Source organism: Ornithodoros turicata, chromosome 10 (genome assembly GCF_037126465.1).
Source record: "Ornithodoros turicata isolate Travis chromosome 10, ASM3712646v1, whole genome shotgun sequence".
Lineage (NCBI taxonomy): Eukaryota > Metazoa > Arthropoda > Arachnida > Ixodida > Argasidae > Ornithodoros > Ornithodoros turicata.
Window position 1 is genome coordinate 6,947,868 of NC_088210.1, and position 17,568 is coordinate 6,965,435.

General features: G+C 44.9%; 1 protein-coding gene and 1 long non-coding RNA gene across 4 annotated transcripts in view; both read right to left on the minus strand.

Moving 5' to 3' along the window:
• Positions 1-6,451: 6,451 nt before the first annotated feature.
• LOC135371210 (phospholipid scramblase 1-like) overlaps positions 6,452-17,568 on the minus strand; it is a 77,126-nt gene continuing 66,009 nt past the window's right edge. The window contains exons 6-7 of one of the 3 annotated variants that reach the window (XM_064605273.1): positions 13,739-13,861; positions 6,452-6,718 (exon numbers count right to left, since the gene is read on the minus strand). In XM_064605273.1, coding sequence (XP_064461343.1) covers positions 6,632-6,718; positions 13,739-13,861 — 210 coding nt within the window. In that variant the 3' untranslated portion in view covers positions 6,452-6,631. Of the gene's footprint in view, positions 6,719-12,506; positions 12,737-13,738; positions 13,862-17,568 lie in introns of those variants that run through there. The other 2 variants (XM_064605274.1, XM_064605272.1) reach the window with 2 other exon arrangements.
• On the minus strand, positions 10,047-11,538 carry LOC135370909 (uncharacterized). Its single transcript, XR_010415471.1, has 3 exons — positions 11,306-11,538; positions 10,243-11,186; positions 10,047-10,165 (listed from the first exon to the last, which is right to left on the minus strand). It is a non-coding gene; the product is annotated as an uncharacterized LOC135370909 (long non-coding RNA).

The window sequence follows — 17,568 nt, forward strand, 5'->3', positions numbered from 1 at the left end:
GAATCCGATCTGCATCGAACATCCCGAGCACGCTCGAGTTTTGACGCTGCTACACGGCCACTTTCAATGCGCATTGAATGGTTGACCTGTGCAAATGAATAAACGGAACTCATTAATTTCGCGTTTCCTATATAACGGCGATATTAGTGGTAATTTATCGTATACCGATGTAAGCATCATTTGTAGCTTCGCGCGCATGTCCCTCTTAAGTTATGACAGTTCACCGGGGTCGAGGATGCAAATGGCGGCCGTCGAGCCGTCTTGAAATTCTCAATCCTGTTATGGGAACTGTCTTGAGTCAAGCAGGATCAAAGTTCGATCCTGCTTGGAAGCGGCCGTGTAGCACCATCCGATCTGCATTGGGTTCAAGCAGGTTCGGTCGAGCAGGATCGAAAATGCCCGTGTGACAGGGGTATTAGGAACGAATGAGTTCTGGAAATTATTAGTTCGACTACTTTTTCGGTATGATCTAAGTACCTAGACATACGGTGAGGACGAGAAAAAAGAGAATACCTGGGAAGAGTGTCATTATAATAGATTTTATGAAACAGCAACAGACGAGAGAGTTTACGGCATAGAGAAAGAGGTGGTAGAGAGGCGCGACATTTGAGTTCGCTGACGCTGGAATGACGTGAGTAATCTGAAAAAAAATGAAGCGAACAGCCCTGTTCTGTACAGATTCTAATTTGCGAATGAGGTGATCCTGGTAAGGATCACAAACAGACGCCGCGTATTCAATTTTAGAGCGAACTAGTGTGGTGTACAGTTGAAGCTTTAGTTCGATAGGTGCTTTGGAGTAGTTACGTTTGATGAAGCCTAGCACCTGGTTAGGTTTCGAGTATATATGATAAGTGTGAAGGTCCCACGTGAGGCTGTTAGTTATATGAACACCCAAATACTTACATGAACTTAGTGTCAAGTATGATATTATCTAGAGCATAGGTGTTGAACGTATGATTACTGCGACATAGTGACATGTGTTTGCACTTGTTAGTGTCCAATGGACAAGTTTTACGCCAGGAAGAAATGGCGTGGAGATCACTTTGCAAGGCAGATTTATCAGAGGGGTTGTAACTATACGAGAGATCACGCAGTCGTCTGCAAAGAGTCTAATGGTTGATGAAGTGGCATGCGGTAAGTCATTAATGTAAATTAGGAACAGAAGTGAGCCGAAAACAGAACCTTGTGGAACTCCAGATAAGATAAGACAGATGGAGGAAGTGGTGTTATTTGCATAGACAAATTGGGTTCTGTTGTGAAGAAAATCCGCAATCCATGCAAGTAAATTTGGATCAATTCTAGGAGAGACAGTCAGAAGGTGACGAGGAACTATGTCGAAGGCTTTACGGAAGTCGATGAATATGGAGTCTATTTGGGAAACAGCGTGGATTTAGTGAAATTAAGTCATATGTGAAGTAAGCTAGTTGCCTTTCGCAAGAGAGATCACGGCGAAAACCGTGTTGTACGTTAGAGAATAATGAATTGGATTCAAGGAATTTAATGTGATTACAGTAAATAACATGCTCGAGTAACCTGCAAGAAACCGATGTTAATGAAATGGGCCTGTAGTTACCTGGGTCGTGTTTGCTACCTGACTTGTGAACTGGAATGATCTTCGCAACCCTCCAGTCGTCCAGGACTCTACAAGAGAGCAAGTTTTGCGAAAATAGTTTAAATAGTAGAACACTAGTTATATCCTTCGTGCTTTTCAAGGACTTTGTTGTAACATTATCGATCCCACACGCAACTGGACGATAGTTTTGAATTGTCTATAAGTTTATGAATATCCATTACATCAAGGGCCAGAGGATCCATAGAAAATTTTATACCAGGGGATGTAACATTAACGAGTGGTGTCCTCAGATAGTCGGAAACAGAACCATTTTGTGAACTCGCCGTTCAGAACAACTGGACACAAGGTAGCAAGTACACTTACTCCGTCAAGAACTAAATTTACTGTTCCTTCCTCATGCGGCTTAACAGCATGCCAGAATCGTTTGGGGTTGGAACGAAGGAGGCTAGCCAGGGTTGAATTAAAAAAAGTGGTCTTTGCCGTTAGCAAGGACTGCTTGAACTCATTAGCAGCAAAATAGTAAGAAGCCCAGGGCGTGGGGTTACTGGCCCTACGGGCTCTGCGAAATAAGCGCTCACGATTGAACCATTGCGTACTACCAGAGACAGGGACAGAAATGCGTGGTTTTCGTTCGTTTCGCGTTACGTTTTCGTATCGACAGTGGTATCGTCTGGAAAGCTGTAATTATTGTTGCACTAAAAGGGTCTGCCGAGAGCTCTGGCCATGGCCCAGGCGGAGACAGCGGATATGCTACATGTCTCAAGGCAGCACACCAGCATGCTTCTTATGAAAGCTCCTCGCAGCATGAAACGAGTTTTCCTTCCCTTCCTTCAATATTTCTCCGCGTTGATCAAAAACATGTCGACGACCGTCCTTTACTGGAGCGAAATCTGCGTTTTTCCGCATCGTCTAATCTTGCCTACTGAACCCCCCCCCCCCCGGCTTGTTACTTCACTTTACGCGCTACACACTACACACAGCAGGTCCACACGTCACATAGCGAGATTCACGGGATAGTACACTAACGCATGTATTTCATGTACTTACCTGCGCGGTAACATAGGTGAAAGTCATTCTGTCTGGGTCGATACATACAGAAGACAAATGGGGTGGCGGGATACTCAGAGCTTAACTTCAGGGGGCGGGGAGCAAAACAAAGGGGACCCTGCAGATGCTCAACTTGCAAGAACTAATTTGTATAACTCATTACCACGACGTATTTCATCTTCCCTCACGCGCTGTCTCGTCTTGCCCTGAGAGTTGGGGCAAGATGAGACAGCCTGCATTTTTGAATTTCTTGTTCTGTGTTTACTTTCGAACCGCTTACGTCCGTTGCGATTCACAGATCAAAAGCTCTAGACCTCTGTAAGTGTGCCCATGTTGTGAAGCTAACACGAAAAATAAAAATTCCATATTCCATTGCGAGTTTGTCTCATCTTGCCCCACCTTACCTTCCATGCATTGCAGGAAGTACAAAACGCTTACAGTGGCTTGGGTACATGCCATCGATTCCAATGTCCATCGGCTCAAAAGTTACCAGAGTTCATATCGTCAACTAGGTGACGTGTCTGCTGAGGTGACTGAACTTAGTCACGCAGTCAGAGTTGCATGTTGGGTCACTAGCAACTGACTTGGACTACTTTTTCATTGAATACCAAAGTGTCCCGCTGAATCATGCATACCGTCAATAATAACAGGGCACATTGAAGCTGGGGCAACTAAGGACGATCGAAGCAAATGGCGGCAAAGAAGCCATCGTGGATGGTGAAAGCAGTTTGCGGGTAGCCTTCAGAGGCTTCCTTACAGGATCTTGAAGTTGAAGATCCTGTGAGGTCTGCTCAGCAGTGGCGTAACCAGACCTCCAAGGTAGGGGGGGGGGGGGGGGCTCGATACGAAAACTCGCCCTACTCCCCCCCCCCCCGCCGCTGATCCTGGGCGCGACAACATACACATACTCGTGCACAGCGCAAAATACGGTTAAAAAAAACAGAATGAAAATAATTGATTTGGACGTGCACAATACGATTACATGTACAGGCTGTCATGTCCAATGAGGTGGTGTCACGAGATTGGAAGGATTGTGAAAAGCTCATTTGAGCTCTTTGAAGCTCAAAAGCTCTTTGAAAGCTCTTTGAAAACCATTCAAGAGTGCTGCTTAGACGCCATGAACTGTAAGAACTTTCGCGATCGTCACACTGTCACGCCCCCCCCCCCATATATATATATATATATATATATATATTATTTTTCTCCTCGGATTTGCACGATTTCCGTGGGTCGGTCCGTGGTAGGTAGGGGGGGCTCGAGCCCCCCCTAGACCCCCGTGGCTACGCCACTGCTGCTCAGACTGTGCGAATGCGTTCGTAGATTACAAAAAGGAATACGCACGTACAGACGGGACAACGACACGAAGCAGGCGCACAGACTACGTTCTACTTGCAGCTGCACTAATGGTAGAAAAACCGCACACAATTGTGTGAGCAAGCGCATTGTCATCCCACAATGTCAAAACATTAGGTACAACCCAAGTGGGAATTGAAGACTTGCAACAATCGCAAGGCGGTCGATCTTTATTCGCCAAGCGATGTAGTCGGCTCCTGCACCTTGGACTGGCGTCGGCCTGATGTCGCTGACAGTCGTGGTAGGCAAACGACGTTGGGCCGAGAACGCTGTGCGACGTGTAGTGGGCGTGTTATTGAGAGTTCCGCACAATGAAGGCGGCATAGTATCGGCACAATATATATATGTTTACAATTTGATCGTGCACTTCCAGCCAGGGACAGCTGTTTCGCTCTACTTGGAGCTTGTCAGCGTGGCGCAGAGAAGTGACAGGATCTTGGGTCGGCGCCAACCGTGCTTCTTGGCGAGGCGTCAGTGTTCCGCAGTGACGGCGCCACCTGTGGAGGCCGCAGTGCGAGCCAGCAAGTACATATACAAAGTGAAAATAGCCGAAGCTCTGTAGCTGCACGTTGAGCACATGTTTACAATTTGATCGCGCAGCTACAGAGTTTCGGCAACCTTTCGGTTACCTAATGTCGTAGCCGTTTTGAGAACAAAAAATCCGTTCGCTAGATCGTCCGCAAAAAAAATTGTGAAAGAACACCACTTTTTTTCAGTGTGAGAGGGTGAAGGAGCACATTGCCGCCTCATTCGTCGAAGATGCGGAAACAAAACAAAAACATACGTATCGGACCTGCCATTATCCTGGGTTGCATTTTCTGTGCTCTTTTAATAGTGAGTTGTAGTGCATCGTACGCTATCGCCCTTCCGTACGTAGGGGATAGCGTGATGGTTCTGCGCACCGCTCTCTTTATGTTTTGCGCGTGCGCAGAACCGCCAATCGCTATCCCTTACGTACGTAAACGCGATAGCCTACGATGCCCTAAAACTCTCTAATCTTTCTCCAGGACGGAAGAGGCAACAGTGTGCTCTTTCACCTTCTCACATTGGGGCCGAAAAGCAGGGCTGGGCAAGATACTTCAAAAAAGTATATTCGATGCCGATACTCGATACCCTCAAAAATTGTATTTCCGATACCGATACAAGATACAGAACCCAAATTGATTTTCGATACGGATACTTGGTACTGTATCGTCGATACATATATATGTATTGGCATCGTCGATACTTCGATACATAACTTAAATCCCGAATATAATACAGATGGTGTTATGATTAGCCAAGTTTATATTACTGAAATCACAATATAATAAAGCTGGTGTTATGAGTCGCGAAGTTTACATCACTGAAATAACAATATAATAAAGCTGGTGGTAGCTGATTAGGGAAGTAAAAACATTTATTCGTTATTTCTAGAGCTTTTAGTGTATTTTTATAGCGCACTTTTTCTGACAGGGCTTGAAGGTATCCGACCGCACGGATTTAATGAAGCTGCATTGTCTAAGCAGCTAGTCTTGTTAGAACTTTAGACTGAAGCCATGGGTACGTTGAAACGGTCGCATCAATAAGCAGCCTAGCAAAAAACAATTCTATAAGACAATGTTCTTCATGCGTACCGGTCTGTGAGCACTTGACTATACATACGAATAAACCTGGAACTTTTTTTCTGCTGCTTGTATCGTTTGGTACTGCAGTACTTACCCGATAGCCTCTGACTTTGGCTCTGACTTGATTTTCTTAGTTGGCCGTTGCGAATTGTGAGCTGTAGAACGGGTTACAGTGCTCAAGCTAAGCCGGCAGTTATTCTTTCCGCATGGCAGACGCGGAATCCACACTTCAAGTCAAGTGGACGTGCTCTTGCGCACTGAGGAGGTGATACCTGCTGTCGAACATTAAATTTTACGCAGAATTCCGACAGTTGTATGATTTTCTGTTACCTTAGTTAATGTGTCCAGCACAAAGTTATAAATGGTAAGTTGAGGATGCAGAATTGCTCCGTCTGAGTGTCCAAATAGATACATCGCTTTCTTTATTGCTATAGACCTGTTGCTCTGGGCCAGGTGGCGCGAGCGAGCAGCAACATGAGCGCCCCAATTATGCAACACTCGGTAGTTTAGCAGACGACGCGCCACTTTCAAACACACGGTCCCGAGTTGTTCGCACATTTCAAGAAGCACCGCTTTTTTCTGTGGATTTTCTACAGGTTTTGTAGCTTTCCTTGGCACCATACCGCTTGAAACACCACGCAAAACCCGCTGATGAAACTACCTACTGTTGGAATCCGTGGCCGTTTGGGCCCGAAAAGGCGCTGTGCAAACTTCACTGCAACAGCCCTCATGCGAAGCACTCGAAGCTGCTCTAATGCGACGATGCTCTGCAATCATCACAACCTATGACGTGAAGGAAAAAACATCATACCTCCTTTCTGAGTTCACACAGATGTAACAAAGATAGTAAACACACGATTTAGTTACAAGCTGGATTGATAGATAATTTTATCACTCGTTCTGTACATGTTGAGTACAAACTTTCTTCATGTTTGCGTGTGAAGGTTGCGCATACAGTAATGATTTACAGTAGTGGCCAGTTTCCATCATGAAGAATTACACCTTTGCAGGCGAAACCAACCGATTATCTGTGAAACAGTCTTCCCCGTTGTCATTGTAGCCGGAGGCAAATAGGATAGAGCTCTTTTAGTACTGTGTTGCACGTACACGCACAGCCCTCCATACGAAACATGAACGCCTGCAGATGGAAAGAGTTATTCATTATTTAACGTGTACTATTCCAGGAAGCATATGGTAGGACAATAGACGTCTAAACGTGTCTAAGATGAAACTTTGGGGCTAAGGCTACATAAGACATCTTATAGTCATCTTGTACCCTATGGGGTGTATGTACGTGACGTCACGGGAGCGCGTCGTCTGCTCGGACGCCATATTGGTGTACTACGGGATCGGCCTACACTCTTAAAAATGAACTTCACAGCATAGCACGCTCCTAGCCAACCATGATCTCGAATGGTATCGTTATCTGGCCTGATTTGTTGAAAATGGGAGGGTACGGCTTTTCAGCGACACTTATGCTGTACATAATTGTCACAAAAAAGGCGTACGCTTCCCGTTTTCAACAAATCAGGCCAGATAACGATATCATTCGAGATCATGGTTGGCTAGGAGCGTGCTATGCTGTGAAGTTCATTTTTAAGAGTGTATCAAAGAAGGTTAAAAATTGGGCTATTCGGTTCATAATTAAAAGCGCTAAAACCCCAGTGCCGGGGAGCTAAAAGGACAGACACAAACACAAGCACTGACTGACGAACCAAGAACTTTATTAGGGGGAAAAAATAGCAGGAGCTCTTTGGCTGCACGTATAGCATATGTTTGTAAGTCAAACGTCGCCACGCCAGTACTGGACAGCTGTTTCGGCCTTCTTGGGCCTCATCAGCAGTACGCAGGCAGGCAACGTTTGAGCGGATGGCGTCAGAAGGTCACGTGGCACGTGATGCCTCCCGTCAGGGTGTCCTAAGACAGTGTCAGGGAGTCTTAGTCAATAAGTCAGGGTGTCTTAGGACACCCTGACGGGAGGCATCACGTGCCACGTGACCTTCTGACGCCATCCGCTCAAACGTTGCCTGCCTGCGTACTGCTGATGAGGCCCAAGAAGGCCGAAACAGCTGTCCAGTACTGGCATGGCGACGTTTGACTTACAAACATATGCTATACGTGCAGCCAAAGAGCTCCTGCTAATTTTTTTCCCCCTCATACACTTGACTGGCTTTGCACTGGGCTTTCAGAGGTGTCTTAGGACACCGGCCCTGACGGGAGGCATGTGATCTCCTGACGCCATCCGCTCAAACGTTGCCTGCCTGCGTACTGCTGATGAGGCCCAAGGAGGCCGAAACAGCTGTCCAGTACTGGCATGGCGACGTTTGACAAACAAACACAAGAACTTTATTGTCATTCAAACCCGCTTAAACCTGATCTTCCCGGATTCGGCACCGCCTTCTTCTCAAGGTTGACCCTCCTCCAACTGGTCTGTCTGATCACGTGCCCTAACAAGGCCTTGTTGTTCTTTCTTACCAGTGGATGAATGATCTTTATAACCAAGAAACCCAGTCAGTGATTGTGTTTGTGTCTGTCTTTTTAGCTCCCCGGCACTGGGGTTTTAGCGCTTTTAATTAATTTTAAGAGTGTATCGGTGCGTGTTGACGACGTTGACGAACTGTCATCTGCATTGCTTCCTTTCACGACGGATATACGGCTTCATGTGTGACGAAAGTGCAGGCAACAAATAGAGAGCTTGGACGGTGACGATCTGCCCGGTTGTCGAGCGAAAATGGAGTTATGCTTTAGCGTTATTCCGTACGCTCTAAAGCGTGATGACTGTACACACGATTCGCCATTGTGGCCGCAGATGGACCTTAGTAATATCCGCGAACACTTTGTGCCGAAAAATAGCTTTAGTTCCAAGAAGATACTTAAAGGGACCGAAAAGTGAATATAAACCTATAGAAACTATATGTTCAGCGAAAAGCTTGAACCTTCAAAAGTTCAAATATCAAAGAACTCCGCTGAAATCGTTGTAGTTTTTCTGTAATCGAATTTTCCATAATTGCATGTCCAGGGACCTAGTAGGAAACCGAGCAGTCTGTCAACAATTGCATGACCCCGCGCCATCTGTCGAGGACGCATGTAATACGCGCACTTCCGGGCGCTAATCCGGCGAAAACGAAAATGGCAGTGGGCATTTGTAACCATTTTCTACGTCGAGAATGTCGAGCCTCTTGAACATGAGTGCGCTGGAATTCCGCATTCGAGAACTGTCGCTCACACAGAACTGTTGTTCGTGCGTTAGCGTGCTGGAAAGTGTGTTCTTCGCAGCAGAAGATTCCTCGTCCAGAGATTAATCGGAGTCACATTCGTCCTCAGCAGTAGCTCACCGTGCCGTGAACATGGACTGCTTTGTGAAATTTCCATGTATCAGGCAGAAGCACTTGTGTAAGCCGAAACAAGCGCAGTTTTTTCGTCGTGCAGGTGTTAATGTGTGAAATGCAAACCGACGGATACTACGGATGGATACTACGGTTTTTGCTGCCGAGAGGTAGAGAATGCGTGTGAAAAGCAGACAGACGATTGTATCAGAACTAACGAACATCTCGAAATACTGTGCCTTGACACTGAAGTACTGCAAGTGTCTTTTACGTACATCCGAGAAACCGAAGAGCATGGCAACATACACGGCAGCGCCGTGTGGTCTTTACGCGCTACTTGAACGGCAAACTGGACGGAAAACCCTTATTTCTGCAGGAAATTCCGTTATACCACCTGTCGGCCATTCACAAGAAGGATATGGGGTGCTCCAAGAAAATACAGTAGAAAGTACTCCACTGGATCTCGATCTGCGTCATGCATGCTATTAGGGATGCTTTCCCATCAGTGCGCTGACCTGTAGAAATGCTGTCAGCATATTTTCATTTCTTGGTTGCTGCAAGTTTTTCTCATTGCTTTTTCTTTGCCGTCACAGCATATTATAATTACTAGTTTGTTCCTGGACGGTTAAGTAACCTGTGGGCATAGATGTATTTGTAGGTTATACTCATGTCTCAATTGAGTCTCATGTGTCATGTGAGGAGTAAGTAAGATAATTTTCATCAGTGTCATTCAGCTGAACTGTGTTCATAACATTTTAGTATACTTCTTAGTGACCACGTTTCCAAATGTCAACTAATAATTGAACCAAGATTGGAATTCAGCACTTAATTAACTCTGTTTTGCTAAATGGAGTACTTTTAACTGATTCATTATCACGTCACCAACTAACATTTGTAAAGGAAGACTTGAGGGCTGACTTCAAGTATTATTAACCCTTGATCTGGGTTCAAAGTTAATCATGCACCATTGGTGTGCATAGTACTCCAAAATGGCTAAATAATTTATTGCATAAGTTATCTGTTACTGTAATTGAGATGTACTTTTGTAAAGTACTTTTGACACCCCTGCAAATTGAAACTGGCTTCAGTGTACACTACAAATGCATCGTAACATTTAATTGAAATATAATATAAGGGCAGAAGCAACATTTTGTCACAACTCAAACTATATCTTTCTTTTTTATTGTCCACGGATTTAGGAAACAGAGTAGGACTGCCTGCCCTCTGATGTTTTGACGTACTTGATAGAGTTGTAAAACCTGCAACAAAATAAACAAGAGAAGTATAAACAGTTTCGTCTTTCCCTTTTGAATTTAACAAGCTAGTTATATTTTACCATTTGTTCACGTTTGTATTCTCTGTTGGTGAAAAGGTTACAGGAACAATAATGCTGCAGATCGAACGACGACCTGTCATCTTGATGAAGATCAGAACATTTCTTCAGGCATGCTAAGTGAGACAAAAGAAATGTACAATGAAGGTTGTACAAAAACAGCAAATCTCCGTCGACTAAAACTTTACATATGTGGATGTTACCACATCGTGCAGTTTCCATCCAAAAGTAGGACTAGGCAAGGTTGTTTGGTAGGTCGTTGGCATGTTGATGTGCTATACCGTTACAGCACATCAATATAGATGAGGGGCAAACACAGTAGACAGCGTGATGGCTGCCAACTCAAGTGAAGATCTATTCAACAGAACAAGAAACTGAAAACATGAGTATAGAGAAAGGCAGTGCCCATGCAGTGTATGGTGAACCACATTAATCTCTGAGAAGGTAGGATCGGAAGAGCAATAAAGCGAAATGACAGTTGCGTCTGAGATAGGGGAACTCTGCAAATTTAGGACCAATATGATGTGGTAACCTTCACACTGTAGCTCTGACACACATTGAACAATTCCAGTAGTGGGGCTTCAAAGACCACGAACGTTTGCTGTTTCACTGGGCATCCAAGTGTAGAGGATGCATCTATAGAAAATTAATTAGCGTTCCTTAGTCATAAAGTCATGACTACATCTCAACAGGAAGTATTCTTGCACCCTTCAAACAAGCTAGTAGTTCTCATCGGTTTCTTCTCCCCTTGTTGACGTCATACTAATGTTCTGCACCTGTCCAAAGACTCAAAAAAAAAGTCACAAAGTCTGCAACACGTAACAAATCTAGTGCTTCAATCTGTGGACTTTGCATACCTGCTTTCAGCTATTTCTGTCATGTCAACTTGAGTGCCTTGATCACAGACACACCAAACAGTTTTGCGCCACTTCAACACTGGAAGGCCCCTAAAATTAAGTTTGTTGATGTTGACTATGTTGAGTACGGGACAAGTAGGATAACATAAGTTAAATGGAATACGTCGTCGCTATATTATAATTTATACATGTGTGACGCCTGTACATACCTAAGACGTTGTGTTGAACTCGTCACCTCGGTGAAGCAAAATCAATGGGTATTGAGCATCAGTATGCTTCGGACGTCTTCGCAATTCGCCTTCTACGGCATCTTCGTAGTCACGCCCGCCGCCGATGGTGAACATGATTTTTGCATCCCCGAACACCAAAACTACACCAGGCATATGTAGGTCTCTCGAATAATTGACACAACAACCACGAACATGTCATTCACTTCTCTTCGCGCGACGAACACGACCACCCACGACATAAACAATAAACGCGATAACACAGACGGCCTTGCGATGGCGCGGCGGATCGTAGCTCGTAGCGGCGAAGTAGCTGAATGCTTTGTTAACGTTTGTTAACGTAAAAGCTATGGAAGTGAGCGTCATTTTTAAAATGGCGTTGAGCTGTAAGATAATGTGCGTCAGCTTTGTGCTCTAAAAAATTAATTCTCACGTGGTAAGGGTTGACCAATCCCTGGGAGCCTTGGACCTGAAACCCAAGTTGCTCTTTTTCGCCGTTCGCTGGCAGCACCGTCCATGTTCCGGCAATCTTCAAAATATTTATACGTAAAAAATATGCGGAATTGAGAAGTAATGCTTTCTGTATCTTATCAAACAACGATGTTGTGCACGACAGTGGGCAGAAATATGGGGGTTATTTTTCACTTTTCGGTCCCTTTAAAGAAGTCACTGGAGGCATACATTTCTTTCTTTCTTTCTTTTTTTTACAAATGGATGGATCGAGAAACACAGACTTTTGAGTAGTACTACTACGCAGTGTACTACACAAAAGTCTGTGTTTCTCGATCCATCCATTTGTAAAAAAAAAAAAAGGAGAGAGAGAAAGAGAGAAAGAAAGGTATCGGAATCGCAAGGTAAACGTTGTCGTAACAAACGTGAATCATGTCTTATCTCTGAGATTGCCTGCGACACCACCAACCCTTTGCTTTCCACCGACACTGATGAAGGTGTTTACGACGTGTTAAGTGGCGTTTCTATGCTTTGCGAGCCAAATCAATAAATCGTTACCCATCGTAAATAATCGATACGCATCGTAAGCAAAATTGATGCCGTTTTACCAAGTAGGTTATGGCTGTGTGTGGCATGTTGGCGATCGAAGTGTTCATTTTGATGTGTCTATCTTGCCGCAAGTTCGTGTACCTTGAGTCAATGATCGCTGCAAAGCGGTCGCTGAGAGATGGCTTACCTAATCTACCTTGATGAAAGTGTGTGTAGGTGTGGCATGCTGGTGCTATGGAGATGGATAGATTAACTTTAGGGATCTGTGTACATCATGCCTGAGCATGCAAAGCTCATGTAGATGCTGACCCTGAACAAGAGATCCACGTGGTGTGGTTCGCTTTTTGGATGAACCGTGCCAGTGATGAGGATCCAGACGCCAATCCTTATGATTGCGAAAAATGTGTCTGATACCTGATCGAGGGAGCATCACAAAATCACACAGTTAAGAATCCACAGAATTAAAATCCAGACTTGAAAATCGCAAGTCACTGAGCTGTGATGCCGGCGCTGTCCGGTATAAGAGCAAGAAAATGTCTCCAAACTTGGACTCAGCTAGGTTAGTCCAAGTTGCGTAACAGTGAGTTCACTAACGTCGCTTCGTTGTCTGTCGCTCCAGCGCATCAGCCCAACTAAGTCGTCTACATCGCTAAGATGTCCATTTCATTCGCTAAAGCTATATTTCGACTGACATCGAAACATGTGAAGCTGGCACATTGCTTGATCGTATCCCATTCTAAAATATATGCTTTCTAAACGTAGGTCTGGGAATTACCATATGGTATTTCTTAGACATCACAGATATAAGCTTCGAAACTGTAAACTGTGATTTTGAACGCCGGGATGTTGTGGCACGCCCTGCTAGCGTGCTTTCACTCTTGGAACTTCGCGGAACCTCAGGACAAGGCTCGCGCAAACCCCTCGGTTCCGCAGAAATTCGGTTGAGAACAACTGAACTAGAAAATACAGGAATCAGACAGTCACCGTATTGGGAAAAATTATGGATACAAACTGGCACAATGCAGTTTTCGTGGAGCAAGATTGGGATTCTTTCAGGTACACATAGCCTGCTGTGTTGACCATGACTGAATTGCTATCCTTCATCCAATCCAGCCTTTGTTTTCCGATCACTTTTGTAGCCACTCTGCACTGTGAAACGCAGCTTTGAAGAGCTTGACTTTCCATTCCTCGAAATTAATCATTGAGATGCAGGCGCGGATCTACTGGGGGGGGGGGGGGGGTCCAGGGGACCGGACCCATATCCTCAATTCCAGACTTAAACATAGAGTTCAATGGACCAATCCCAGCATGCACCTGGCACTTGTCCACAGCGGACCCCCCCCCCCCCCCTCGGAAAAATCCTAGATCCGCCCCTGTTGAGATGAGTGTGTTCGCAAGACAGGCCAAGAGACTTACCACTAAAGTTGCACAACCAATGAGGCATCCTTTGATGTAGACGTCCAGGTTCACAGGAAAATAGACGCTGATGGACTCTTCTATCCTTATCTCCCCTATTACACTGCCCGCCATTGTTTGGACCTGGAAAGTGTAGCAAGCTGTTCACAGACACGTTATCTTTTCAGAGAACGTTTCAATAATTTTAATAATATGATAGAAGAAAGGTACTACATCGCTCACGTAATGTCCTACAAAGAGAAATCTCAATGTATTGTCCAACACACAAATACTGCAGGAAAGAGCCAATTATCTATGATTTCTTTCTCATCATACACTTGACTATCGAATTATTAACCCTTTTCCTGCACTTCAAATCATAATCAGATTTCACATGCTTCGGTACCATCTGAGCAGGAAAGTGTATTGAAGTATGCCAAGCAAGACAAACGAGTAGTGGAATCTTTAGTTGACACTGCATTAATGTTAGCATGCATTTATGAGCGGTCTTCCATATTGCTCCGTAGTAGCGACGTTACCAGGAAAAATCGTAGCCAAGATCCCTCTCAGTCAGTCTGTGGACGCCTTTCTAACACAAAAAAATATGTGCGAACATCATGTTGCATAAAGGTGTGACTGTGAACAAACAGGAAACAGCAAAGCGATTGAAGCGATCGCAGTCAGGTCATATGCTTTACAGGCCCTGTTCATCGAGGCTCTCTGTATGAGCACGTCGGTACAATGAACAATATTTGTCGAACGTTTTCGCCAGTGTCCAGAGAGTGTAAACATTTGCAATGAGAAGATAAAGTAAACACTGTAATTTACGTGTATACGTTGTCTCCCGTAGCAGCGACGTAGTGGTGAGCAACATATCCAAATTTATCGTGCCCATCTCGCACGAAATAAAACCATTTTTGAAAAGAACGTCGAAGCAAAGCGACGAAGCGTCGTTTGACTACACAACTACTACATTGGTTTAATATGTTTAAATGCAATGTCTCCTTGGTTTCCAATGGTGTACGCTTGAACTTTCTAATAACCTTAAAGTTCGGCGAGCAACTGTGTCTCTAACATGCACAAAGGGAGACTTCGGAACCAAATGGATTTCAAGTTTGTGTTATTTCTAAAATCATTTACTTGACTAGAGCAACGACATATTTCTTTTGCAAATGAAGCAAGAATCGTAAAAACGGTTTTTGAAATTTGCGAGGGGCTGGCCCTAGCCGGCTTGCGCCGATGGAAGCTTTTCGGGGAAAACTAGTCGGCAGACGTCGCCGTGCATGCATGCTTTTCATTCTGTACGTGCTGTGTGTTCGTTCTACTCTCATAGTTTGTGCGTTACTTATTCGGCAATAGAGTTTTAGTACATCGGAAGAATTCGACGAAAACCATACAAAGGAAGCCAAGCTTAGCAATGTGATGTCACTCGTTCCGGTGTAAGAGGATGATCCGCTTACCATGTTTTCGGAACTGCTACCATGAAGACCTTCCATTGAAGCGATTGGAGTTTGAAATCTTGTGAATCCAACACACACACACAGAGAAAAAAAGAAGAAAAACGTCACCGAGTAGACGACGAAGTTGTCATACAAGTAGGCTGGCACACAGTAATCGCAAAAACAGCTCCACAATCCGACGCCGACTTGAATATCCGAGACATGTTCCAAAAATAAGGGCCGTTTGTTCATTAAAAGAAATATATTCTTTAGAAAAAGCTTTTATTGGTAGTTTCAGTTTCCTACAAGCCTGCTTCACTTTTCTACATAATCGCTGTTCATTTGTAAGCACTTTCCGTAGCCCTGCAGCAGCTTTCCTAGTCCCTGCCCATAGAAGTCCGCCGCCTGGGAATCGAACCACAGTTGACAACGGCGGTCATGAGTTCCTCGTCGTCGTCCACCAAGCCACCGCTTCAAGTGCAAGAAGAGGAAGGACTCGCTAGGTGCGAGGTCGGGACTGTAGGGTGGGTGATCAAGACGTCCCCACCCAAAATCTTCAATCTTCTCCTTGGTTCGGGCAGCGGTGTAAGGACGGGCGTTGTCGTGGAGAAGGACAATTCCGGATGCATTTTTCCCACGCCATCAATTTTGGATCGCACGTCTCAGTTTGGTGAGCGTCTTGTTGTACACGTCAGCTGGCTTGGTGGACAACGGTTTGAAAGCGACAAGGAACTCAAGACCGCCGTTGTCAACTGTGGTTCGATTCCCAGGCGGCGGACTTCTATGGACAGGGACTAACAAAGCTGCTGCAGTGCTACGAAAAGTGCTTACAACTGAACGGCGATTATGTAGAAAAGTGAAGCAGGCTTGTAGGAAGCTGAAACTACCAATAAAAGCTTTTTCTATAGAATGTATTTCTTTTAATGAACAAACGGCCCTTATTTTTGGAATATGCCTCGTATATGGTCGTTTGAACACAACATATGTTGTGTTCAAATGCCCATAATTACGGGTAGCATGTGACGACACCTTGTTAGAAACCCTGAAGTCCTATAAGAAAATAGTCGGAGCACTTTGGCTGCATGTATTGGCGGCAAGCGCGACCTACATGGGGCGCTCTAAAAGTCACGTGATCCGCCGGAGTGTGGAAACAGCGGGATGCGTGTCTGCGGTAGTGACCGCGTTTGGTCGTGCTCGTGTTTATACGGTATTGCGCTGTTTTTAGCTGCAAGTCCACACCAGCTACACTTGCAATGAACTTCCAGAACTAGCCGAAACATAGAAGTTTAAAATATTATGATTATCTCGATAATCATGCCCCATTTCCCATGCCCCATTTCGTCCAAACGTTTATTTCGTCCAAGTGCTCACAAAGTCCAAATATTTAATTCGTCCGAAAAAAATCGGACGTAGTGAACACTTGGAAGAAATGAACAGGCGAGGAGAAACTTGCCCAGCGCGTCCAATACCCGTACCGTCCAATAGCACGTTTCGTCCAAATGGGGGAATTCCCAAAGGCTCTGCTCCTTTCGGCAGACGACTGCCTATAAGGCTCTGCTCCTTTCGGCAGGCGACTGCCTGGCTGCATTCATGAAATCACAGGCCATTTTGACACTGGGTGAATGGCAGGTGACTGTATTCATGAAAGCAAATGGATTATCGATCAAACGGGGAATCACAGAAAACACAAACCCGTTCACAGGACCGCTGACCTACAGTGACCGTCCAGTTAACGATGTGTTGTTTTCTGTAACTGTGTTCTCGCTACGTACCGCGTTTCCCAATCTCAGTGATCTTTCTTGGAAACATCTAGGGATCTGAAAGGAAACTTGCGGCCCTTTGCATTTAAGTAGACTACTTCGAGCGGCAGTGGCTTACCAGCGTTCATCTCTGGAATTAGTTTGCGGATGAGGACGATCTCCGCACAAACAATCACGCCGAAGGGTGGCATAATTCGCTGCGCATGAAATTCAAGAGCCAACCCCACATGACGTTTTCGAAGTTCCTCGTCAAATTTGAGTCAACCATACACAATGTAAGCACAACCAGATAAGCAACAAATTCGCATAATCAGGGAACATCATCATGATAATTAATAGAATATAGCATATATACTTCCTCGCTTGCTCTCTTTGTATTCATGCCTCTTACCGCCATTTGCAGGTACGCATTCAGCTGCTGTTGAACGGGGCTTCGCCAAGCTGGAGACGATACAAGAGGCTCGCTCTTCCTTCTCATGGGCGTACGGAAAATACAGCTCAGGGGAAATGATGCTGGGAAACAAAGCACCCTTCACAAACGTAACAGAGCAGTTTGCTCATGTCATCAAGGCATACCTGCAGCGCATGTCCCACTTGCTGGGCCATGCTAACTAATAAGTTAGTTGTTCAAATGAAAAAAAAAAAAAAGAGA